Below are 25,354 nucleotides of genomic sequence, written 5' to 3'. Positions count from 1 at the left end.
AAAACAACAATGGAGCGAACGATTTTGAAATAGTTGTCAAAACAACAGCTACTTTTATTAACACCCTAATAAAAGCCAATCCAGTTTTTAACAAATCCATTGGCACCGCCTGTAGATAAGTCTTTCTTCTGCAAACAAAGGAACAAATGAGGACTTTGTTCAAAGACAATCGTTCATGTCCTATTCAGAAAACAAGCTCACATTTATTAAACTGTTTCCCTCGGTTAGCGCTTGGTTAGGTTTAGCATAATCCCTAAATCCTGAACTTTCTGCACTTCATGTTGTAATTATAAAATGGTTGAAATACAATAGCAACTCACTCATTAAATTCTCTATATAAATATTTATTTTGTGACATTCATTCTTTTTGGCTGTTGACAGTTATTCGAGGTTTTCTTCTGTGACAATGAACGCTTTTCATATACATCTTCTTTAATATGTGAAAATATAAGAGAAAAATTCAAAAGTCTACGACTCTGTCCTGCACAAAATGACTGTAATATACAGTATGTCCTCAGTGTTAATAGTGTTGTCGATAACAGCAATACGTTAATGATGACTTTTTGTTTTTTACCTAAACATTGTTTGGCTTCACAAACAAAGACAATTATTGAATTAAACTGTTGAAATCTTGAGGAATGTTTAACTGAGGTTATGTTGGTAGTTTCACTGTTTAGATATATATTTCCATTTTCTTGTGAGTTTCTGGATGTTATGTGTTATTGTTTGTCTCCTGTGTGAATACGTTGTTGGAAAAAATGTTGGAAATGTTACTTAAAAATATTATTGTGTATACAAGCTTCTTCTGTGACTAAACAGAGGGGCCTGATATTTCCATGTAGTTCCATATAGTTCAGTACATGACACGTTGATGTGGTTGGAGGCTGTAGCATTAGCACTGCCTTCCTACAGGAAGTTAACAACCAGAAGATCAGAAGACTAAACTCACATCTCATAGCAATCAGCCAGAGAGATTGTCAAAGTGTTATCTATTCTATTTTGCCTACACTTCTTCACTTAATTCTCTAACAGAGAGAGAGAGAAAGGGGTTATTTTGAGGTTGTGTTGTTATGGCAAACAAGGGAGGCACACAGACAAGAGACAGCACAGAGCATCAGGTTGAAATGAAATCACTGTCTTCAAATGTTAAAGGCTATTACTTATGGCTCCACCTTCTTTTGAACTGGGTTTATGTGTCTCATTAAGACAGATGAGGCTTTTATTCAATTAGAAATTAAACTAAAGTTTTATTAACCAAACAACAAAAATCTGTTTTCTTTTAATAGTTTCTTTTCCCATATTTCTACTATTCTTACTTATGTCAAATAGACACTGCATACATTTGCATTGCATCCATATAGCCATGAAAATAGGACATCTCACAAATAAAAGTCTTAATGAAATGGAGAATTGTGACATTATTGTGTGCACTGTGACCAAAGTGATCGACAATAAACCAGCTGAAGACTTTGTAGCAGGAAGAAGTTAAGAGAAACGAGTGGGAGCAGAGGCTTATGGCAGGCTACTCTTGGGGAATAACATTTGCATTTTACACGCGAGTTAAAACCGTGCAGACAACTGGGCTGCGTTGCCATGCCAACCGGGCTTCTCTCCCCCTCTTCTCATTGGCTCCCGCCCTTGCCAGCAACCAGGAAGTTGCCCACAGGAGAAAGGGAGGCATATTTACATATCCTTGACTCTACCAAGAGTGAGAGACTCCAGTCTATTATTAGCTACTGCTGGACCTTTTAAGTGAACTGTGTTTAGGATGAAGGGAGGAAGAAGAGGAGTGAGAGAGGAACTGAGGGTGAATTACTGGATTGAACCAGCCGCTAAGAACCATTCCCAATCCGACTGATGACCTTTTTGACCAGAACGCAACCAGGGAACTGGCTTTGAATTTTAAATCCCTCTGAATCAAATGAAGACAATGTCAATGTTTGACCATGTCGCCTCTTGGACTTCACCCCTGTTACCTTCACAGTGTGTCCAGTAAAACAGCACATATTACTCTTCGTCATGCTTGCAATATCATGCACATTTTTACAAGACAACAAAGTTGAGGCAAAACAGTTACAACATGCACCTTAAAAACTACATGTAGAATATACCTCAATCTGAATAAAATGCATGATATTTACTGATAAATCAGTTAATTTTATGTTATTGCTTTCATTGTGTCTATAGATAATTCAGTCACAAATGAAGGGCCTAAACTACACAAAGGACAGCTGGCTTACTTAGTTAGCATTAATGAATTGGTGAATAGGACGATTTTGGCTTCCTCCACCTTGAACACAAGCCTCAAAAATCTGCTCACTCAAATTTCCACACTCTATGACACAATGCTATTGAAAACTGACTGAGAGCGCAGTGACTTTGTGTGTAGTTCTTCAAGTTTGTCTAGTGGCAGCTTTAGAACGAGGAGCTCCATGAATGTAAAAGAGGACTCTGGCAGCTATGATGACAGCTGAGACAAATGGCACCTGGCAGTGGCAGATTTATTTTTTTAATTGATGTTATATCAGTGGAGCAAGACTGAGTGACGCATGTGCAGCAGTGCATTGAGTACACTGAAAAAAAGAAAACTGCAAGCGAGTGGAAGGATATTACACAGTAGACAATCCAGCTAGCACCACTTGACTGTTTTTACAGGAGCATAATGTTGGCAAACAGAAAGCACTTTGGCATAAGCAGTAATAAAACATACTGCTGCAGGACAAGCAAAAACAAAACAAAAAAATCAAATTCATCAAACTGCTCTTGTGTCTAACACAGAACTTTCAACTGATTACAGGACATAAATCCAGCAAATCAGATATTAACTACAAAACAAGTAGCACCAGCAGCTGTCAGGCTTAGACACTCAGGAAGACAGCAACATTTTTAACTGCATGATAGGCAGCAGAACACTCTGCTCTGTCACATTTAATTATAAATTAGAGCATTTTTGGGGGCTGATTTGACAATTCACAGGGGTGCTTAAGTGGAGGAAACATCCCTCTAGCACTGCTTATACCTCATCCAATCCCCTTTAATCTAAGTTTAAGGCATCAATCATTGCTTCATACCATCCTTGAAATTTCCTAAATGCACATTTTTTTTCTGTTTGTCAGTAGTTTAAATGGTCCTGAATCCCAGTCTGCAATACCCTGAGATCTCTCATTTATCTTGTTGTTCCTTCCCTCCTTGTTCTTCTTCTCTTTCTCCAAAATCTATTCCCCATTCTGTCCACTTTGACCTCATGTCCTTCTTTCCCGCACTTTCACTTGATTTATCACTGTCTTTTACTCATTTTACTCAAAGTGTGTCCCTCTTGTCCAACGGCAGCCAGTATCCACAAGGACTGTGAGGAGGTGGTCTCAGGAAGCTAATGAGGCACTGCAGGACTGCTTTGAGTCTAGAGACTGGGATATGCTTTGTGAGCCACACAGGGAGGACATCAACAGCATGACAGACTGCATCACAGAATACATCAAATTCTGTGAACACACCACCTTGCCAGCCCGGATTGTACACTGCTTCCCTAACAACAAGCCCTGGATCACCAGTAACCTGAATGTACTTCTCAATAAGAAGAAGAAAGCCTTCAGGTATGGGGACAGGAAAGAACTGAGGAGTGTAAAGACGACCTAAGGGTGAAGCTGACGGAGTGCAAGGACTCCTACAGCAGGAAGCTGGAGACCAAACTCCAGCAGAGCAACGCGACTGTGACTACGTGCCAGGTTAGCAGACAGCTGGGGAGACGCCACCAAGGCAAGGCTGCAGGCCCTGATGGTATCAGACCCAGGGTTCTGAGGACCTGTGCCAGGAAGCTATCTGCTATTCTGCAACACCTCTTCAACCAGAGCCTGAACCAGGAGAAGATACTGGTGCTGTGGAAGACATCTTGCCTGGTTCATGTTCCAAGAAGAAGACTCCATCTGGCCTCAATGTCTATCGACCACTTGCCCTCGCATCTCATGTGAGATAGTGCGGGTGAAATCATCGCTGGACCCTCAGCAGTTTGCCTACCAACCTCATCTTGGAGTGGACGATCATCTACCTGCTACAGTAAGCTCACTCACACCCGGGTGTAACAGGTTGCACTGTAAGAATCACATTCTTTGATTTCTCCAGTGTGTTCAACATCATCCAGCCACTGATACTGAGGGAGAAGCTGCAAGCGATGAGGGCGGACACGTCCAACATCTTCTGGATTACTGACTACCTGACAGACAGACCGCAGTTTGTCCGACTGGGCAGTGTTCTGTCTGAAATGGTTGAGAGTAGTACAGGAGCTCCATAGGGGACTGTGCTGTTTCCCTTCCTTTTCACTTTGTACACCTCAGACTTTCAGTACAACTCCAGATCATGCCGATTGCAAATGTTCTCTGATGACTCTGCAGTGGTTGGGTGTGTAAGTGATGGGCGGGAGGAGGAGTACAGAGCAATGGTGGACAATTTTGTGGAGTGGTGTGGAAGAAATCATCTGCTTCTGAACATTGCAAAGACCGGGGAGATGGTGATCGACTTCAGAAGGAAGAAGATGGGAGAGGATGTTGGTGTGATGGCGGACTACAAGTACCTGGTTGTCCACATCGACAACAGACTGAACTGAAAGACCAGCATCGAGGTTGTATATAAGAAGGGGATGAACAGACTCTATTTCCTGAGGAAACTGAGATCCTTCAACGTGTTCAGCAAGATGTTGGAAATCTTCTTCCAGTCTGTTGTGGCCAGTGCACTGTGCTTCACTGTAGTCTGCTGGGGGAGTAGTATTGGAGCCAGTAACAGCAACAGATTTAATAAACTGATTAAGAAGGCCAGCTTCATAATTGGCTGCAAACCAGACATCTTTGAAGTTGTGGAGGAGAGGAGGACACTGAACACACTGTTATCCATTTTGGATCATCCTGACCACCCTCTTTACCACCTACTGGACAGACAGTGAAGCACTTTCTCTATCAGACTGGTTCAGCTTTGCTGTCACAAGGACTGATACAGGAAATCTTTCCTGCCCAAAGCAATAACTCTCTACAACACCTCCGCTCTGTCTAACAGAGAACTCTCCGAACTCTCAGCTTTACAGTTTCTGTCTCAACCAAACTCCACTCTGTTTTGTTCCTTCAATAACTTTGCTCATGGTGAATTTGCACATCATTACACACTTTGCATACTTGTCTGATGTATATAGTATGTTGTCCTACGTTTATATTTTATTTTTGATCATATTTATAGTGTATTCCAGTATATCATTTATAATGTATATTTGTTGTGTTTATTTCTCTATAGATATACATTTCTCTCCTCTAGTGTTGATGTGCATATTTACTGAGTATTTACTGTCCCGTGCAATGCCTGGATAAACCTGCCACTGTGACAGAAGAATTTCCCAACTTCGGATCAATAAAGTACATCCATCTATCATTCAACTCTCTGTTCTCCACCTTGTCTTTTACCCACTACCCTCATATGAGCGAAAAAAAAAAAATCCTTGTTTTCTTTTCTCCTTCCTGAACAGCATGTTCCAGGCCCAGAGACAGTGCAGCGAGGATCGTTCTTAGTGCTTGATCCCCATGATCAAAACCACAGATTTTCCATTGTGCCGAGCCAAGGCTCCATACTTTTAACTAAACTACAGTCCCACCGTGGGATGTTACAGCCTAATAGGAATAGATGAAATCATGCCAGAAGTAATTTTGGGACAGAGCACTGTAACTGAAAACTAGTACTCAATGTCAGTATTATGGTATATTTCAACTGTACAAGACCCGAACTGAGACTGAAATCTGTCATGTCGTCCAAATGTGAGACGAAAAGCTGCCCCACAGTTGAGCGATACTACATAAACATAGTTTTCTATTGTACTCAAATGACCTTTTTTATGTAGTAAATATCTGTCCTGTTACAGGCCTCATGAAATTCTTCTGTGTTCAAGTCAAGCCAGCCTCACACTAAAGGTCTTACTTTTTTTTTTTTAGTTTTACATGTTTTATTTTGTGTTTAAATTTAGATTTGTTAAATTTTACATCATAAAAATCACACTTCTTACTTCTCCTGCTGTGGGTGTTAATGACTGAAGAATTGAATAATAAAGATAATTTAATTTCAGTGCAATGAGCTGCAGAGCTTAAAATAAGCCTGAAACAACACTTTTTAAAAATTGTATCTGTGTAGGTTCACAAAGCACTCTTTCACTACGTGCATTTATGTGACCCACCAGGATCATGGAAAGAACTGTCATGCTTATTTTAAGCCTCACCCACAATGCATTGCTCTCAGCTGTGTCTATGCATGCTTGTGTATGTGTGTTGAGGGGGCACGATCTGTATATGCTGTATTTATGCAAATGTGTGCCTGAGTGTGCATGCAATACAAGCATTATTACCTCTGTGGGAATTTTGCATGTGTGTGTGTGTGTGTGCGCTCCAAGTGTGGCTGCGCACAAACATGAGTGTATTCATACATGAATGTTCACTGCTTTTTCTGCAATTTCACATCTGCAGATCTTTGAGCCTGTGTGTGCAAAGGCCTGATTGTGTGTATAAATGTGTGTGTGTGTGTACATGCAGCTCTCTAAAGTGGATCTATGTGTATCATGTTGCATCTCTGTGTAACTGTGAATGTGTGTGTATTTAAGTGTGATATGTGTATTTTCATGCATGTTTGTACATGAATATATACAAATCTGTATGCGCCCGTGTTTGTGTGTGTGTGTGTGTGCACATTTTTGTTACCTCTTGGGGACCTTTTCTGGTGTAAACACCAATCTTGTCGGGACCAGTAGTACTCATGGGGACCAAAGCCTGGTCCTATTGAGGCAAAATGTCATTTCTAAGGTCCTGGTTAGGTTTAGGTTAAGGTCAGAGTTAGGCATGAATTGGTTATGGTTAAAGTTAGATTTGGGTTAGGCTGTCCACAATGAATGGAAGTCAATGCAATGTCCTAACAAGGATAGATGCGCAAACTTGTGTGAGCGCGTATGTGTGTGTGTTAGTGCGCATGTGCAATCCGCCCAGCGGGGACAATCATCACGGCTCGTGCCCACAGTAGGCAGCTTTCCCCTGGGGTGCCGTGACTGAGGCCTGCCTGACGAGATGCTGCCTGACTGACTGTGGAACCTGGATGCTTGCCTCCTCCCCCAACACACACACACACACACGTGAAATAGGCATGAATGCATAAATACAAAGATGTGCACAGAACATAATTAATATATATTTTCGCACTAAACAAGATGCGCGTAAGTTTACATGTGCAAAAAGCTGCCAAGACATGCATGGCTGCACAAACGCAGACAAAGATTCATTAAAATATAAACACAAACCACATATGCAAGTCTCCAACCAAACAGTAAAATTCATTCTTCTGTGATCTTGTCCTTTCCCTTTTGCCTGGGAAAAGATCTAGCCAGGAGTATGAAAAACCCTGCCAGTCCTGCCTCAGTAAGAGACTTCTTTTAGAAAGAAGTTTGTCTGTGTTCAGTGTGCATCCGTGTAGGTGTGAGAATGCGTAGGTGTGTGACTTTTTCTGTGCAGAAAGTGTCAGCATGTGCATATCAGGCTCTGTATGCACACAGGTCGTCCCTACACATCGCATGTGTGTGTCAGTATGTGTCGGGTACGCGCATGCGTCGTGTCGGAGCATGTGTGCAGGTACATCCACTTGGCGTCCGTGTCTGACTGGGCCACAGTGTGTGAGGCCTGATGCTAAGCCGACATGACAGAAGCAAATAATGTCTGCTCCCGTTATCTTCTCTTCCCCCTCGGCCCCGCAGGAACCTTTTAAAGGGCCAAACACTGATGAAAGCGCACACACATGCATGTATACAGTACATATGCACACACACATAGTACATATACTGTCTTGTATGCACCAAACGCACAGCCACAAAATCATGAATCTAAAGGCAAGGCGCAAAGAGAAACACACACATTCACCTTTTTCTCCGTTACCGACATATGAATGGCCTCCTGCACAAATCCACATATTTAAAAGCTAAACATCTACACAGACCAAAACATGAGCTCAATCTTTTAATCTGTGACTAAAGATGGACAATATTACCGAGATTTGGACAAAAACATATCAGTAAAAGCACACAGAGATGCATACATTCATATGCATAACAGCTGTCGCCTCAAATACACACACATACTGCATGGTATACATACACGTGACCTACATCCTATAGCTATGATCTAATAGACCACCAAGCTGCAGCCTGTTCTCTAGCTCCCCTTTCAGCATTGAGGCTGCCTGTATTTCTGATTAGAGGACATAAACTGATCCGCTCACCCTACAGAAGAATAGCCTTCATATACTGGTATTCTGATTCATTATCCTACATTGAGATAGATAGTTAATATGTGTTGTAATTAGTTTTTGTTTGACTGAAACATGATGCTGTAAAATATAAATCAGGGTAATTATAGAGTTCAAATATAATTTGGGCTATAAAGTGAGCAAATCCCATCACAGTTGTTGTGTTTGGCCCACGCAGCCTCCAGAGAGCTCAACAGCAAAGTTTGGTGTCCCAGAGCAGCTCACTTCCATGCCCGCTCTCAGCATGAGCCGGAGCTACGCTCATCTACACTACACCCACAATGCCCTGACACTGAACCCACACTTAAGACTTCAACATTCTTTGTTTGTTTGTACATGCACAGTTGTGCACTTCTAACCTATGAGCAGAACTGCGAATGTGCAACTGTGATGTTACATGACATTTTCTGATGCTAAATTGTCTGTTTTTATTTTATTACAGAATAGTCTACAACCCTTTGTTGACATAAAAGGCTAATATGGCAAGAATGAATGCAAATTTATTTGAAAAAAGAAGCTATACGCTTCTAAAAGTGCAAATCTTTGATATTTATCAGGAAAAAAAATTCCATTTTCATTAAAAAGGCATCTTATGTTAATAATTGTATCACTGTGCTGAAATATAAAGCCTGTAATGTGCATCAATCAACAGAGCCTTGCATGTATTCTCTTCCTGATCTGCCCTCTTCGGGGTCCTTCCTGACAGGCCATGTACTGTAGTAGGCTGTCCATGCCGATGCCTGTATGTATGTACGCTGCTCTCCACCTGTCATCTCATATCTCTGCCTCCGCCTCCGTCAACCTGCTTCCAGCCCAGCAACCAGCCAACCAACCAGTACAAGCCTGTTGCTAGGGCAACGGCTGTCTAGGGGATACTTCTTTTGTTTCTCACACCTCCTTTCCTTCATCCTTCTTTCTGTCTCTTTCCTACTCTCACTCTTTCCTTCTCTGCTATATTTTTGCTCATCGATATACCTGTCTGCCTCTCTCTCTTCCCATCTTTCTGTCTCACCCCTTTCTCTCCCTCTCTCTGTCTCTTTCTCTGATTCTCACTCTCTGTAATCTTATCAAAAAGAAGAGGGTCAGGTTGCTTTAATGCTATAGTACCTTGTGAATGCAAAGTCATCAAAAAATAAGAAAAATAAACACACAGTATACAGTCCAGTGAGATCAACAAACTGCACTTATGCTGCTAAAACTAATTCCAGCATTACCATGACATATTGTCTGTGTGTCCATACATGTATTAAGAGGTATAGACATCATCTCTCCCACTTTGATATGAATTCAAGCAGTTACAGTACGGTCAGCACATGACATTTGGTTACAGTCAGTCTGTACGTTGCTGTTGCCCCTGGCATTTAAGGGTTCAGAGATAGCGCTAGGTCAGCCCAATGTGATCCTCTCTCCATCTTTACTCAAGGGACTCAGAGCTGTGTGTGTGTGTGTATAAGCCTGCCCACATACATGTGTACACAGCGCCCATAAAATGAGCACAAATCTTAATAATAAACAAGAATTACAGACTGCTTCTAAATCGGGAAACCAACATGGCTCTTAGTTTCCATTCCCCTGTCACGGCATGTAACGCAGCACCACATGAAAGCACTAAAGCAGTGTTTCATCTTTCATACTTCTGGGGGCCGTGTTACTTATTATGTGCTGCCCTCTGCTGATCAAACAGCAGAACTTCACAGTGAGGTCATTCTTGTCACTAATGGCCTGACAAGAGTGATTGGAGTGATAGCATTTTGCAGGGTCAGAGCAGTCTCTGTACACACATATAAGATGACAAAGAACTGATGCAGATACAAACAATTTGGAACTTGGTGTAAATTGGATTTTAATCTGGAAACTGTGGAAAGAAGGAATGTATCTACCGAGATCAGAGTACATAAACCTGATTCTTTTTTTCTCATACACTACACACCTCCCAGTTTTGGTTTGACATTTTGCAGTTTTCAATACTCAAACACATTTGTGTGACACACACACACACACATTTTTTACACTACAGATGCAGCTGACCGTCATACCCTGTGATTATCCTTTTGTAAATAGTTATGTCTGTTTATTTTAAATTAAACATATTAACTGGCACTTGTACTCGGTCACCAGTTGTGACACACAAAGAGAGACATGAAGAAAACTGCATAAAAATAATGGAGAGAAATGAAAGAAGAGAGAAAGACAACAGAACTGAAACAACTAGTTGATTAATCGATTAGTCCACCAGATTCTTCATATATGTTATAAATCCATCAATAATTTCATCATCTTGTTTGTCCATGCTGTATTTCTGTCATTTTTCTTTCTTTGTCTGTTCTGTACACACAACATCTATCACATGTCTGTCCATCCTCAGAGAGGGATCCCTCCTCTGTTGCTCTTCCTGAGGTTTCTTCCATTTTTTTCCCTGTTTTTTTTTTTTTTAATAAGGGAGTTTTTCCTTATTCAAATTGAGGATCTAAGGACAGAAGATGTTGTATTGCTGTACAGATTGTAAAGCTCCCTGAGACAAATGTATTTATTTTGAGCTATACAAATAAAATGGACTTGACTACTTGATTGTTTGAAAATAAATCGACAACTACTTTGAACTCTGATTATTGAAAATGGCACATATTTGTATGTGTGTGTGTGTGAATAACTTCCTGTCTGTGAATATCTCTGCTCCTCTGCAGTTATGCAGGTGAGAATGAGGCTAAAGGTGAACATTTCTGAACAGGTGAGGCAGTAGGTTCAACCGAAATCTCTGTGCAGCATTATATAAACTACTTTTATAAACAAAGGAAGAATCTTAATAATTCGCCTTGAGGTTTTAATCTCGATTGATTACTCATTTAAACTATTATCTAATACTTATAGGAATACCATGTGGAATGTGACTGTTGTCAAATGCCAATGTCAAAACGAGTTACCTGTGAGGATGTTCTCGGCCATGACTTTGACCTGCACCTCCAGTGAGTGCTTGGAGGTGTACATGATCTCAGCGGTGACGTGGGCGACCTCGCCGATGAACACAGGATACAGGAACTCTGTCTTCTCCACCCGAACCAGAGCTGCCAAACAGCGGTCCTGGAGAGGATTCAAAAGCCATAAATATTAGAAACCAGCAACTTCATCGGTATTGATTAACCCTGTAAATCGATCACTGGTGTATTGTTGTAATTTTGTACTGGCTAAATCAACTTTTTATTTACTGTGCACAGTATTGACCCTAATAGGATTCATGATTTGTACAACTGTACAGGCAGAAAAAGAGCAATTAGTGCCAGATGATCTAAGACAAAGGCAGAGGGGAAGAAGGAAGGAAAAAAAATCTCTCATTAAAAGTAATTGTAAGGTGAAGAGACGGGAGCAGACGGAGGAATAACTACCACAGACACCATGCCGAATCCACGTTGGTACCACGATGTCTGCAAAAGATAACTTTGTTATGCGCTTGAAAAGTATGTGCAACTTTTGCAATCAGTGTAATGAGATGGGCAGGAACAAAGGAAATTTATCTTATCTTATTATGACAGTATTTTGACAATACAACTGATTATGATGTGCTATTCCCTCTGTAATTCTACATTTTCCTGGTTCACACAGGGACTTTTAACTTGATGGAATAACTGTTTAAAACTGTCCAATGGTTAATCAGTTAAGAATATGCTACCTGTAAGTATATTAATTCTTTATTAAGATAGTTTAATGTGTCTTTATGAGGCAGATATGTACTGTAGTAGATGCAAAGGCCCGTTTGTGTGTATTGTCTGATCTGAGCGGTGGCAGACAGTCGAATGTGGGGCATCAGATCAGATTATGATCAGAATGTTGTATCAGGTTAGATGACCTGATCAAATTATGAAGACAAAAGCCGGTTAAAGTTCACCAGGTGAAAGGTAAAACCAAGACGATGAGGAAGAAAACAAATCTGGGTGAGACACTGAATACAAACAATATTCATGCAGCTACGCAGTTTGCAAATATGAGACTTAAAGGGATAGTTCGGATTTTTTGAGGTGGGGTTGTATGAGGTATTTATCCATAGTCGTTCGATCAGCTGTTTGGATCAAAAAGTGCTGTTGCGGTGTAATATAGTGTGTGGCATGCGTAGGAATACAGAAGTTCTACAGTTGAAAAAGAAAAGGGCTGTCTGACGGCAAGGTAAAGCGGTGAAAATATACTAAATATAGCGTGCACTTCAACTCATATTGATTTTTTTATGTGGGTCTTTTTTTAGGCGGCTAAAATACATTTAGCTGCTGGCCTCGTCCACATCAGTACTTTGCTTAGCTTCCGTGCCGGTTCTCCTGTCTGCAGGTAATACACTGACTATGAACTATCCCTTTAAAGGCTGTTATATATGTACTGTACACAGTAAACAAGGAAAAAATGCAAACAATTTATCATGGTTTTCATATATTGCTACCAAAAATGCACCTTACAACAACTTAAGGAGTCAAGTTCTGCCATCTTTATTGACTTACAGTACAATAAAATAGTTTAAAGTAGGGTCTGAATGTACATCATGCTCTCTCACCCCATTCTGTGTGTTGCAGTGTCGCGTGCTGATGATGCATCCAGCTTCCTCGATCATCTTGAGGATGATGCCGCCGTGGACGTTGCCCACAATGTTGGCATCATCTGGGCGCATGATCCTGCAGTAAAGAGAGGATTGGTTAGCATGGCTTACAGCATTAGCATCTTGTGTTATAACCACATCTTGTATTATAAGATTTCTTGGCATCTTGGTGTAAACAATACAGTCAATCAATAAATATGAAAAACCTGACAGCAGCGCTGACTGAAGGCAACTAAAAGTAGATTTAATTCGGCCTTTTACACATTTTTTTAAACTTTCTCAGAGTGAGAAACTGAAAAAAAGTTGAGTACTAATTTCAAGAGACAAAAAGGGTAGTCTCTTCCTACTGCAACAACAGCTGGTACATATGGCATTTCAATCACATCATATATTTAGTTTACTTGATTTCATTGATTCATTCAGTTGTATGAGGCTGATATTTTTGTGAAGTGGGCTTTAATGTATGAAAGGCTGTTTGTGGGAACATACCAATGGAAAAACTCAAAGAAAAGAATCTGACATTGCTTTTTGACAAAAGGCCTTACTGATAGTAACAAACTAATGAGGAACAATATGACCTGAATGTCATCTAGGAGAACTATCAGGGAACATATCTGCTGTGATGTGCTCCTAGATAGTCACTCATGCATTAGAAGGACTTCTATCTAGCATGTTGTGCAGTACGCTGTAACGTGCATCAGCTGTTTCAAATTCTTCATCCCAATCTGTTTACATACTCAGAGTTCACTGACACATAAATGTCACACCACAAAACTATGCAATGTTGCACTGAGATCTGATAAATAGTATGACTCAGACGGTAAAGCTTTAAAAAAATGTGTATACAGTAAAAAGCAAGAAAATCTACATCTTGACGCCATTAGAAATCCCTTATGTTTACAGGAAGGTGACTGTTAATTTACCATAAACTGACATGTAATGTTTTGTTTATGGTTACAGTACAGCTGATGCCATTTTGAACTGATTAATGTTCCTTGTTTTTAGGAATGAACAGTCTGAGTCACAGTTGTATTTAGATGTGTCGGGAAATTTACAGTTGCAATACTCAGTATCTGTCCAACCGGCATCAGCAACAGAGCAGGAGCACTGAAAGAGGAACACTTTACATCGAACTCCTTTACCCTGCATTACAGTCCAATACAAAAGCAGTGTAATAAATACTATCTTTGTGAAACGTATAGTGTCAAGAGAGGTGTTGATTTAACTTTATGATATGCTTAGAGGCTCTTGTATACATTGCAAGGACATTCTAATATTTTCTCAACTTCATTTATATACATGAAGCAAAATGTTATTAACAGCTTATAACATATTGCAATCCAATACAACAGCCTCAAAAATGCCAATAGAGTTGAATCAATACCTCTCAGGCAGTGTCAACAACAATTTAAAAGTTTCACAAAGGTAGCATTAAATATTCAAAGTTTTTTTTTTTTATTCAGCACCAGCAGCATGTGTGCGTGTGTGTATGTACCTGCTGAGTTGATATCTGGAGCCGTGCTGAGCTCCATTCTCCCCACCTTCCCTGACATCTTTGCTGATTTGTTGAATTTGACTCGCTTGGTGTTTCTCCACCACTGCTGCTGTCTTATCCACTTGATCTGCTGCCTTGCTGCTCCGAGGCCTAAAGCAACGCATCTTTACACTCTGACTGACTCTCAGTCTTACTCTCTAACCCACTTCCCTTTTTTATGGTCTCTATATTCACGTCTTCTGAGATTTTGGACCGCTGCTACTGTGAGTGAGGTCATGCAGTGTTAACGTAAGTGTCACAACTGGTCTAACTGGATCTAAACACACCCACTGATGCACCAATAGACAACAGCTAGCCAAAACAATCTGTCATCATCACACTGAAGTTAGTGTATCACAGCTGACAGGCAGAGTAGGAAATATTTCAGACAGTAACATGTCTGTTAAAAGGCCCCGAGGCACATGTGAAACAAACTTAATAAAAGTTAAAGAACAGTTTGTTCAGTTAGAATGTGCATTCTCTTTCACAAACTGTCTGCCTGAATTACTTAATTTATGAATATATCTTATATACTTACTGTATCTTCATGTTTTTGAATGCTATTTTGGTCTTTTAAATCCTGTGCAGATGATGTACTGGTTGGATAACTTCTATTACACATAGCATAAAAGTCCTTTTCAAAGTCGATGTAAACCTCACAGGAGCACCAGATCAGTTGTTCCTCATATGGTTTGGAACGCACTCACAAACAACAATAATTTGTCATTGAGGTACAAGATAAAATTAGCCAACTACATATGGATGATTTAGAAGAGAAGTGGGCACGAAAGTTGTTGGTATAAAAATATTTCAATTTAAATGATCATGTATTTGAATATAAGTATCATATATCTAAAATATATGTACAGGTTGTGCTGTGCAGACTTAAAGTTGCCTAGTATGTTGGTTTTGAAGTTGTAGTTAGAATTATCTGGACCAGCCACACTGTGGCTACCGAGATCAGAGTACACAAAATACTGTTAACAACCGACTGAAAAAACATAGTAGTGTAATACAAATGCATAAACCAAAACCAAAATCTTCCTACTGCATACTGAAACAAACTAAAAAAAATTTACCTGTACCTATTTTGAGAAGAACAGCAGAAAAAACTTTGCATTATCTTCAGAAAAGGACATCTTGGTGTCATTTTCTTTCTCGCAACCCAACAGTAAGAGCAAAGAACAGACTGCGGTGGACTGGATCTTTTATCACAAGCTATGATTTTACTGCACACCTGTCCAGTATGCCGGGCAATCTTACATTGCCAAGTAAGACAGTTATTTGTCAAACACTGCACATACACAAATCTAAAATACACACCTCAATACCACATATTCACTATGTTTGCACTGTCTAATACACACTGGTTAGTTATCCCTTACTTAGTAAGGAAAGTTGAAATATCAAAAAAACATTAGTATTTACAACAGCAGCCTGAGGAAACATTTTATATTCATATTTTAGACATTCTGCTGATGCTCTTATCCAAGGCAACTTGTAAGCAATGCAAAAGTACCCTTAAGTTCTGAAACTGCTGCATTTGATAGCAAAAAGCAGTACCAAAATATCAGGGATCAATATCAAGAGCTGCACGGTTTAATTGTTTTATCCCCACTCAAGTTAGCCAGAGGGCTAAACCAGGTGTTAGCCGGAGGGCTAAATCAGGTGTTAGCCGGAGGGCTAAATCAGGTGTTAGCCATCTCAGCTGGCAGAAGTCACTCGTGCGCTTGCTCTATGGGCCCCACAGATGCATGAAGCTAAAAAAGTTTAACTTTTTTGGCTTCATGCACCACTGAGCAACTTTTATAGGAATGAACGGGGCCCTGCCTCCCACGCTGTATACACTTCTCTTTATGAATCCATGGTGCCTCCTCCTTTTGTCTCTAGGACACATGGTGGGTATGGCAAGTAGCAAAGAAATAAATTGATTAACTTATGGGACACAGAACTAAACCAGTAAATAATAACTAAACTTAACAATACTTGTCTGTGTTTTACTGTGTCTGCAAGTTGATTAATGATGGAACTATGGCTAAAACAAACAATTAACAAGCAAGGTTAAATTAGTCAGCAATATGGCGATGATGGTGAAAATGAGGACAAATGGTATGGTCTCACCCACTTTGTCACAATGAGACGAACGACTTTGACTAAAAGAGTAACAACATTCAGGAGTTGAACCCGCCTGCCCATGGACAAGAGGCGACTGACGCTGCGCCCCCAGGAACTCTGTAATCCCTGTAATTGGCAGGGATGAATCTTCTGGGTGTAGCAGACTGAAACGTTGAAATAATTTCTTATCTGAGAAACCAGGCTATTGCTTTTTGGCTTTTTCTTGCTTTTATCTTTGTCTTCCTGCTTTTTGCCACAGCACATCTAACTTCATTCTCTGTGAGAAGCCACCCCAGGGAGCAAGCTAGTATTTCTACAAAATCATCATTAATTTGTTTAAATCCTGGTGCATAATTTGTAACTTCAACTGGCAATTCAGAACTAAGCTGTTGTACCGTTGATTTGACTTGCTGCTTCCCAGGTAATCTCAGGTCATCTCATCTGTTTATCAGGTCTCTCATACCAACTATACAATAGATAACTCTGCATCATCCATTCAAATCATTCACTAGTCATAGCCTTGTGTACCAGTGTCCCCTTTCCCTCTTGTGTCTTCTTTGTAAAATGTTGTAGTTGTAGTGTTTAGTACTTGTAGCTGTAGTATTAGTAATAAATGTGTATGTAACGTAAAGTGAACTTGTTGTTTTCTTGTGCTTGCATCTCAGTCACTTAACTTTAAAAGACCTCTACCATCGCAAATCATAATTAAGATCAATAACAATCATAATTCTATTTAACAGGGCAAATAATTTCATAGTTGAGTTGTGTACAATAATAATTTATAATTCCCCTTATAAAATCACACTATTTGAGTGCACAAATTCCTACACTGGCATGGGCGGAGGAATATGCAGGGTCATTAGGTTAGCTGGTATCTTGCCCTGGTTGTACATTAGATCCCTGAGCAGATAGCCATAATGGCTGCTACAGGCAGCTAGTTTCTGTGTTTACTTTGGGTGTGACTCAGAGATAAGTGTTTAAAATGATTCATGTAAAAATGATGTTTATTTGGAGATTTACAGTAGAGCAGATCAAATTATATTTAAGGCCAAAACCAAAAAAGTCAATATATGCAGTGTACAAATGCTTCCAAAACTAATGACGAGATAATAATTGGCTAAATAAAAAAAGAGAAATACCACTGCACTCAGGGGAAAAGCATACGCCATGGAGACCAGGTGGCAACCCCCCCCCCCCCACACACACACACCAGCACCCTGAACAGCCAACATACTTTACACGCAAGACACATGATCTCCACGCAGTTATGGCGTGGCTGCCCCATCTGCATGCTTCTAAGTCCACGTTGATATTGTCCAACTGAAACAAATAGCCTAATCCTCACCCCCCTGTTTGGAAGCTTTGTGCTATGATTGTGTCCTTTAGCTTGAATCTTATCTTATCTTAATCCATATCATAAAATGCTTGTTTATCAATATTATATGGTGATGACGAAACACAAATCTCAATCTGTAATACTGTAAATAGACAGGATTTATCTCAGAGCCTTAAAGGACAGGTTCACAATTTTTCAAGTCTGTCTTAAAACAACAGTCAGGAGCTCAAATGAACATTAAAAAGGTTTTTTTTTGCTATAATTATTCCTCCTGTTCATACTCACAATTAAGATCCCTTCATAATGCACTTTCAATGGAAGTGATGGGGGCCAAAATCCACAGTTCTCCTTCTGTGCAAAAATGTATTTTAAACTTTATCTGAAGCTAATATGAAGCTTCAGGATAATGACAACTCCGTCCAAATGAGTCAAATCAAGTTGATATCTTTCAACGTTACAGTCTTTTTAATGTCAAAGTCCCTCTTTTTGTTACTATACTTCCACCGTAGCTCAACAGGGAAACACAAAGAGGGAATTTGATGCTAAAAAGACTGTAAATGTGGCAGATATCCACTTGATGTGACTAACTCAGACTGCTGAAGCCTCATATAAGCTTCAGATCAACTTTTAAATGCATTTTTGCACAAAATGACTGTGTGAACACACTGTTGATTTTGCCCCCCATCATTTACATTGAAAGCACATTTGAAGGGGATCTTTTAATAGCCAGTATGAACAGGATGAATGATTACAGCAAGGAAAACCTCTTTCAGTGTTCATATGGGCACCTGACTGTTGTTTTAAGACAGGCTTGGAAAATTGTGAACCTATCCAAGAGGAAAAAGCTGTTGTTGAAGCAGAGCCGTTGTACTGTGACAGAGCTACATGGCTCCATCTATCGGCGAGCACAAGTACAGCAGCCCCTGCATGCTCTCAGGAAATGAAGCCATTCATTGCAAAGGTATTTTAATAAGTAGCATAAACGTTACCGCTGTATAACAAACAGCACTCAGCGCTCCTTCTCTGCTTATTTTCTTTGGACGAATAAACAAAGGGATCAGCTACACGCCACATATACGTCACAGCCCATTCAAACTGTTTACAGGAGCCACATCACTGAAGCCTACACTGTATAATCAAACTTTTATTAGAGTTCAGAGAAATGATGGCGACCTTTACGTGTCCTTGGTAGTTTCAACGCGCGCCCTGCCGGTGTTTACTGCGCTGAGGTCAACACATAGCCTACGACATGCGACATGTCTGCATCTCTGCCGGGAGCTCACAGGCTAGATAACCTGGAAACATCCCGTTTGATTTATCAGACACAAGTCAGAATTAAACATCGTCACCGGCGGTAAACAGACGACGAGTCTGCACAGACCGCAGTGTGCTGTGTGTTTTAGCTGGGCATGAAGCGGATTATCTGGTTTATCATCCCGTGAGAATCGCTGTGAGCGCAGCGTCGCCGGTAGCCGCTGCTGCGTTCGTCATTTGTCGATCAGCAGCACGTTATTAGCATGTGAAGGTTGCTCGCACATGTGTTAATGTCTCGTAATAAACGTCCTACCTGCATAATTGAAGGGAGGATGCCGCCACTCGAGTCTGCGTTACAGACATGGTGATGATGATGGTGAGGAGGATGAGCTCTCCTGTTCCTGTGATCCCGTGCGACGTGAAGGGGAAACTGACTCCTCCAGTGTCCGCCGGCTGCTCTGGTCACAGTTTCCTAGAAAAATGAGTCATCTGTGTGAAACGTATTCAGACATACCAATGTAAATATAACGTATGTCTAATGCAGCTAATTTGTTTTGCAAAAAAATAAAAAAATAAAATAAAAATGGCTTGAAACGGTCTGACTTTATATTACAATATGAAGTAGTAAATCAAACAACAAGCCCCTTGTCTTGTACTGGCCGGCGCCTCTCAGAGATGGGCTAGATGGAGAGCCATGATTGTGCAAAAGCAATAGGAACCAGAACCACAGCCGCCGTAGGAGGGCAGCAGAGACCGTATTTATTCCAACATACTCAACTCAGAGGCGGTAATTAATGTTGCCTGTTGTGGGCGTGTTTGACCTCAACATCCTCTCTGTGTCATTCTGGCCAACGTCTTTTTTATTGCGTTCAATCTGCTCAACGGATGTGTAACCCAGGTTTTCACTCGTTTACAGAGAGGCGTTTCCAGTAGGCTACTATTAAGAAATGTATGTACTAGCTGTTCAGTTCAAAGTCTGGTGAGGGTTTCTTTAGTTTTCATGCTCCCATTGTTGGAAGATAAGCACTCCCACTTTTTCGAACAGTTTCAGAACATTTCTTTTTTCTGTTGAATTTTAGTAATTGTTTTCTATATTAGCACTGAATGTTGTGTGTAGCCTATAGTTTTTGAGAGGAAAACATTGTTTTCTTTTATATGTGAAGCGTTTATTTGGGCTGTTAATAGGCTGTTACAATCTAACCTTTCATGTCTGAGTCTTGAATAGCCTTTGTGTATTTACGCACATGACTTAAGATCAATATTCTCACACATGACCATAAAGTATACACAAAAAGACAACACAGGAGTTAACCACGACGTCGCAGTTTTATTTTTTTTTTATATAACATATATACATCATTTGCTGTAAATAGCAAAAATACAACACATCCCCACAGAGATACTTACAGTGACACATTATGTGTCTACAAAGTTCATCTGCACAGACTCTGGACACTGAAGTCTATGGTGCAAATTCATACATATACTGACCCTTTGGGTCTTACAGGGCTGTTTCAATGGCCCTTAATCACTTAGTCCCCAAAGAGAACTAAATATTTAACGCAGCCTATACATACATGCAGATTTTTAAAAAATACGACTGTCTAAACTTGTCAACTTATACAGGACAACAGACTCGTACGCAAAAAGTAAGTATATAATACTCAACTGATACGATTTAACGATTAAATCTGGCTTTTCATCAACGGAAACAAAGTAGTGAATCACTGTGAATATTTACAAGTGATGCTATGTCAACATGTTGCCTACATATATTACACTTTATAGTCTTTTCACAGGTTTGTGTTGGACTCCAGAAATCTACCAAGGTCTCCACATGGCGGCGCTGACAGCCTGCGGGCCGGGATGCGCTCGGCCGGGAGCCACTGCGCCGCTGCTGCTGCGGGACTGGCTTTCCAGTCTGGAGCTGAAGCTGGATTTGAGGCTGAAGAGTCTCTGCTGGATCTGCTGGATCTGCGGGAAAGTCTTGGAGTTCTGAGCACAGCAGTTCATGCAGGATGGGGTGACTGTCGCGGACATGGACCGCTGGACGAAGTCGTTCACCCGCTGGCACGCGTCTTGGTCCAGGCTCGTTTTGGGGAGCAGAGCTGAGACGCGCTGAAGGCAGGCTTTGTAGCCTTCCTTGTAACTGTCTGTGGAATCTGAAAAAGCAGTGGGATATTAGTTTCCTTGTTCAAAAATGATCAAATAGTAGTGTTTATATATTTATCAACAAAAGTGTTAATCAAGCAGAACAAGAACTCACTTTTGGTGTTAACGGGGGGGATGTCGCTGAGGAACCTCACAGTCATTTCTAGGATGTCGGCTTTCTCAAGCTTGGAGTAGCGAGTCTTCTGGAGAAAATAAGAAAAAGCAAATGTTAAACATGTGAGTCTAAACGTTGCATTGTTTTAATGCATCTGAAAGGCGTTCTGTATGTTTTGAAATGTATATAATAACTTACATCTCTGCCTGTGAGGGGAAGAATGAGGTTTTTCAAGTGGTTCAGGCTGTCGTTGATACGGGCGCGCCTTCTTTTTTCCATTAAAGGTTTCATAGTCTGAAAAGAACACATAATATTTAGTATTCACTCATTACATCAAGAGTAAGACATCAGAGAAAATGCGTAAGGTAATGAAAAAAAATCATGTGACTTCACTCACCTTTCTGAGCTCAAGAGCCTCTTTTCTTTTGGCCACACTTAGTCGTGGAGAAAAAGACTGGAGAGCTTCACAAGTCATGTTTGGAGACATTTTGAGAGTCGTCTTCGTACCAGAGAAGTATCCAAAACAGATATCGACGAAGATGTGTGTCAAACTGCCATGGGCCACGGTATATATCCAGGTCCATGGCGTCGGTCTCCGTGCGTCACGGGTACGCCCCCAAGCCAACACGAAACGATTTGACTGGCCACGTATTCGATGAAAACAACAGAAAAGCATCACATTTAGTAAGATAACCATCTGTCCTCTACTTTAATCCAAGCGTAACAACTCCAGTGCGTGTCTGCGTTATGATCCATAGACCAAATAAAACAAAATCTGCATCAAGAAGCCGAAGAAATGCGTGCGTAAAGAAGATACGTTTGGACGCACCGGATGCTCATTCCCCAAATACCAATTCTGCAAACTCTTACATTTACATCTTATCAAATAGTACACAATTACGTTCATTATTTCATATATAGTGGATGAAATTTTGTTTTTGATTTTAATATATATATTTCTTTTTACTGATGCGTAATTACGCAGTGCCCAGGGGTGTCTTGGAACAAAAGCTTTGTAACATTTTTTCACCCAAATCCAACATTTATTTGTGATTTAACTATGAAACATAACAAACTACACTAAAAAATATATATATTTTCTATTTAAGAAGTTAGTAGTTAGTTTGTTTGCATTATTATTGTTTTCCTGTTGAGGTTTTATTGTAGGCAATTCTATTTTGTGTGTAATTTGCCCAAGTTTTAATAAAATATCCTTTTCATAATGTAGTATATTTAATAAATATGCACACTTTAAGTAACAGGGTGCAATACATACATTACTGGCATAGGGGTCAGGCTTGCGTGTATAGAAAAGAGTCCACAGAGATACAGACTATTACTCCAATCACATACCCAAGCCACGCTACTTTCAAATAACATCTGCTCTTAGATTTTGACAACAATAGTTTTGCATATGATGTTTTTATGCAGTTTCTGCCCAGGGGGGGTCTATACCTGTAGGGTGTATCCCGAAGCTGCCAACGCCTAACACAGGGCGGTGGGGGCTAAAAAAAACAGAGGGTGGGTAGTGAGGGAGTCACTATCACAATAGCCACCGCAAAATATAAAATGAGCCCGTGTTTCTAACTTTTAACTGGGTGTTTCATATATTTACTATTCACTTGCGGACTTGGTATATTAAATAACCAACCATCGTGCCGTGTGAAGTATACATCAATATCTGAATTACAACTTTGATATTTCCAGATTTTAAATAAAAACTGCAAGGACATGACAACCCATCAAATACCACTGCACTCAGGGGAACCACGCGCGCAGCACGCGCCACGGAGACCAGATGGCTGTCTGTTACCCAGCCTTCAACCCCCCCCCCCCCCCGCAACCTCCATCCATCGACCCCACCCCCACACAGCCCTCCAGCACCACACCAGCACCCTGAACAGCCGACATCCCTGTCCCACCATGAATCTACCCATCTCTCATCCATAAGTACGCACACACACACACACACACACACACATACACACAGCATTGCATACACTCAAGCTCTTTTTCTTTATACTTTACACGCATGACACATGATCTCCACGCAGTTTTGGCGTGGCTGCCCCATCTGCATGCTTCTAAGTCCACGTTGTTAGTGTCCAACTGAAACAAAACCATCCTCACCCCCCCTGTTTGGAAGCTCCTTGCTGCGATTGTCTCCTTTAGCTTGACTCTTGGATATTTCAGCGTCCAAGCTATGATAAAATGCTTGTTTATCAATATTATATGGTGATGACGACACAAAAACACTCAATCTGTTGATGGAGATCAAAGATGTTTGTCTGGAAGAGCAGACTGCACTGAAGGTCCGTCAACACTTCTTTATAAAGACAGACTTTAGACGAGGTTCCTTTTGAACGAGAATTTTATTGAAAGTCAAATAGTCCACTTTGAAAAACGCACATATTATTTGAGAATATTTGAAATCATGCAGCAGCAGTTATATTCTTCTACAATATTAGAAATCCAAATTTGTCTTTCATGAAAGCAGTCCTATAAAGACAAACTGCTTTGAAAGGGGGTTTTATTTTCACGGACACTGATCGAAAGTCTGCAGTCCAGTTTGCAAGAATATTTTTGTGTCTTTTATACTTTGAATAATTGTCTATCCCTCAGTACTCATGCAGTTTGATTTCTATTATAGTATTGTGCTTCACTACAGTATACATAGACTTTGGGCGACTTCTTTAAATGTAAACTCGGCTATGTATATCGTTGTAGTGTTTCTGAAACTTGAAATTAAAATACATAAAATCTACAGAGTAGATATGTGAAGGTTAGCATCATGTAGACATGATTTTGTTGTGCTGCTGTAACAAAGCCAAGCGCTGTGTTGAAATTGAGAGGCACACTTGCTGCACGCGCCCCTCACCGCCCCGCTGGGATGGAGGGATGATGGGATGATGGGGGGTGGGGGGGGTCACTTCTCCTCCGTTTTGGTCTTTCGGTTAGAGTCCTCTTTTGTCTTTTCAAGTAAATTCGGCGTCAGTAACCCATCTGTGCAGGCCGGATAACAGGGAGCCTTTGTCTGAAAATGTTCCGACACTTCATAGGAATTAAGAGTCACATGCGGGCTTTGGGATGGGGGAGAAACAGCGAGCGCGGCACCACCTGACTTTTGCCGCAGCGTTGATGTGAGCTGAGAGAAAACGGGCGGCTTGGGTGTTTTTTCGGAGTCTCAAACAATAGCGAACACCTTGTCGCACTATACTTCCTATAAACAAGGTTTGATCCTCTACTGCGACCATCAACAGGTCAAAACAGTTTCATTTATCACAGTTAAAGAGACTGTGTTGATAAGATGCATAAAGCCACTGTATTTATTCCTTATTCTTCTCAATGTGTAATGAAAACAATATTGAGCCTTTGAGAGACTTTGATGAAAATCTAATCTAAAACACGTCAGTCTGCGCTGCTGTTGTGGGAAGATATTCGGTTAAATGAAGAAAATATCCAAATGATAGCGTAATGAACTAAATCTTCTTATAGGGGAACAGCCTCTACGCTGGTTCTCTTTATTTGACTGACTGGTTGTGTCATAGCACCAGGTATATAAACTGCACTGTAGCGCGCTTAATATTTGGATTTGATCTTTGTGGACCATCTTGAGCTATTTTTATTTATCATGATGAAGATTTTGTGTTTCCCCATATTTCAAGTGTTGGTTTTGCTCTACTGTATTCAAGTAATACAGAGTTAAATTATTGTTATTGTTATGTTCAATATATCAAATTCAAATTAAAATTTACCAGTAGGTGTGAAACTGGGAAATTTTTGCTCCTGGTCCTTATCAGAGTCTTTTAATATTAGTGTCCTGTAGTATTTTGTATAATATTTGTGCAGAGGGGTGTCAGTGCAGATCTGCTTTGGCAGGGAGCTTTGGAGAGCAGCCAGACAGCCTCAGTTCATCTCCAGTGTGAACTATATACTGAAGTTTTGCTGCAGTTTTTGAACCAACAGCAG

General features: G+C 40.5%; 2 protein-coding genes across 11 annotated transcripts in view; both read right to left on the bottom strand.

Annotated features, from left to right (window-relative positions):
* acot7 (acyl-CoA thioesterase 7) overlaps window positions 1–25,354 on the bottom strand; it is a 130,531-nt gene that overhangs the window by 37,151 nt on the left and 68,026 nt on the right. For 5 of the 10 annotated variants that reach the window (XM_067591786.1, XM_067591785.1, XM_067591793.1 and 2 more), the window contains 3 exons: window positions 19,433–19,591; window positions 12,839–12,956; window positions 11,229–11,385 (listed from right to left, as the gene is read on the bottom strand). In XM_067591786.1, coding sequence (XP_067447887.1) covers window positions 11,229–11,385; window positions 12,839–12,956; window positions 19,433–19,482 — 325 coding nt within the window. In that variant the 5' untranslated portion in view covers window positions 19,483–19,591. Of the gene's footprint in view, window positions 1–11,228; window positions 11,386–12,838; window positions 12,957–14,375; window positions 15,316–19,432; window positions 19,867–25,354 lie in introns of those variants that run through there. The other 5 variants (XM_067591790.1, XM_067591792.1, XM_067591789.1 and 2 more) reach the window with 5 other exon arrangements.
* LOC137184287 (transcription factor HES-2-like) lies at window positions 20,429–22,957 on the bottom strand. Its single transcript, XM_067591794.1, has 4 exons — window positions 21,783–22,957; window positions 21,584–21,679; window positions 21,386–21,473; window positions 20,429–21,281 (listed from the first exon to the last, which is right to left on the bottom strand). Exons 1-4 carry the CDS (start codon window positions 22,080–22,082, stop codon window positions 20,941–20,943), a joined length of 825 nt encoding a protein of 274 aa, XP_067447895.1. The 5' UTR covers window positions 22,083–22,957; the 3' UTR covers window positions 20,429–20,940.

The sequence above is a fragment of the Thunnus thynnus genome, chromosome 6 (assembly GCF_963924715.1).
Source record: "Thunnus thynnus chromosome 6, fThuThy2.1, whole genome shotgun sequence".
Lineage (NCBI taxonomy): Eukaryota > Metazoa > Chordata > Actinopteri > Scombriformes > Scombridae > Thunnus > Thunnus thynnus.
The sequence above is the reverse complement of the archived record's forward strand: the minus strand, read 5'-3'. Positions and strand labels throughout refer to the sequence as shown.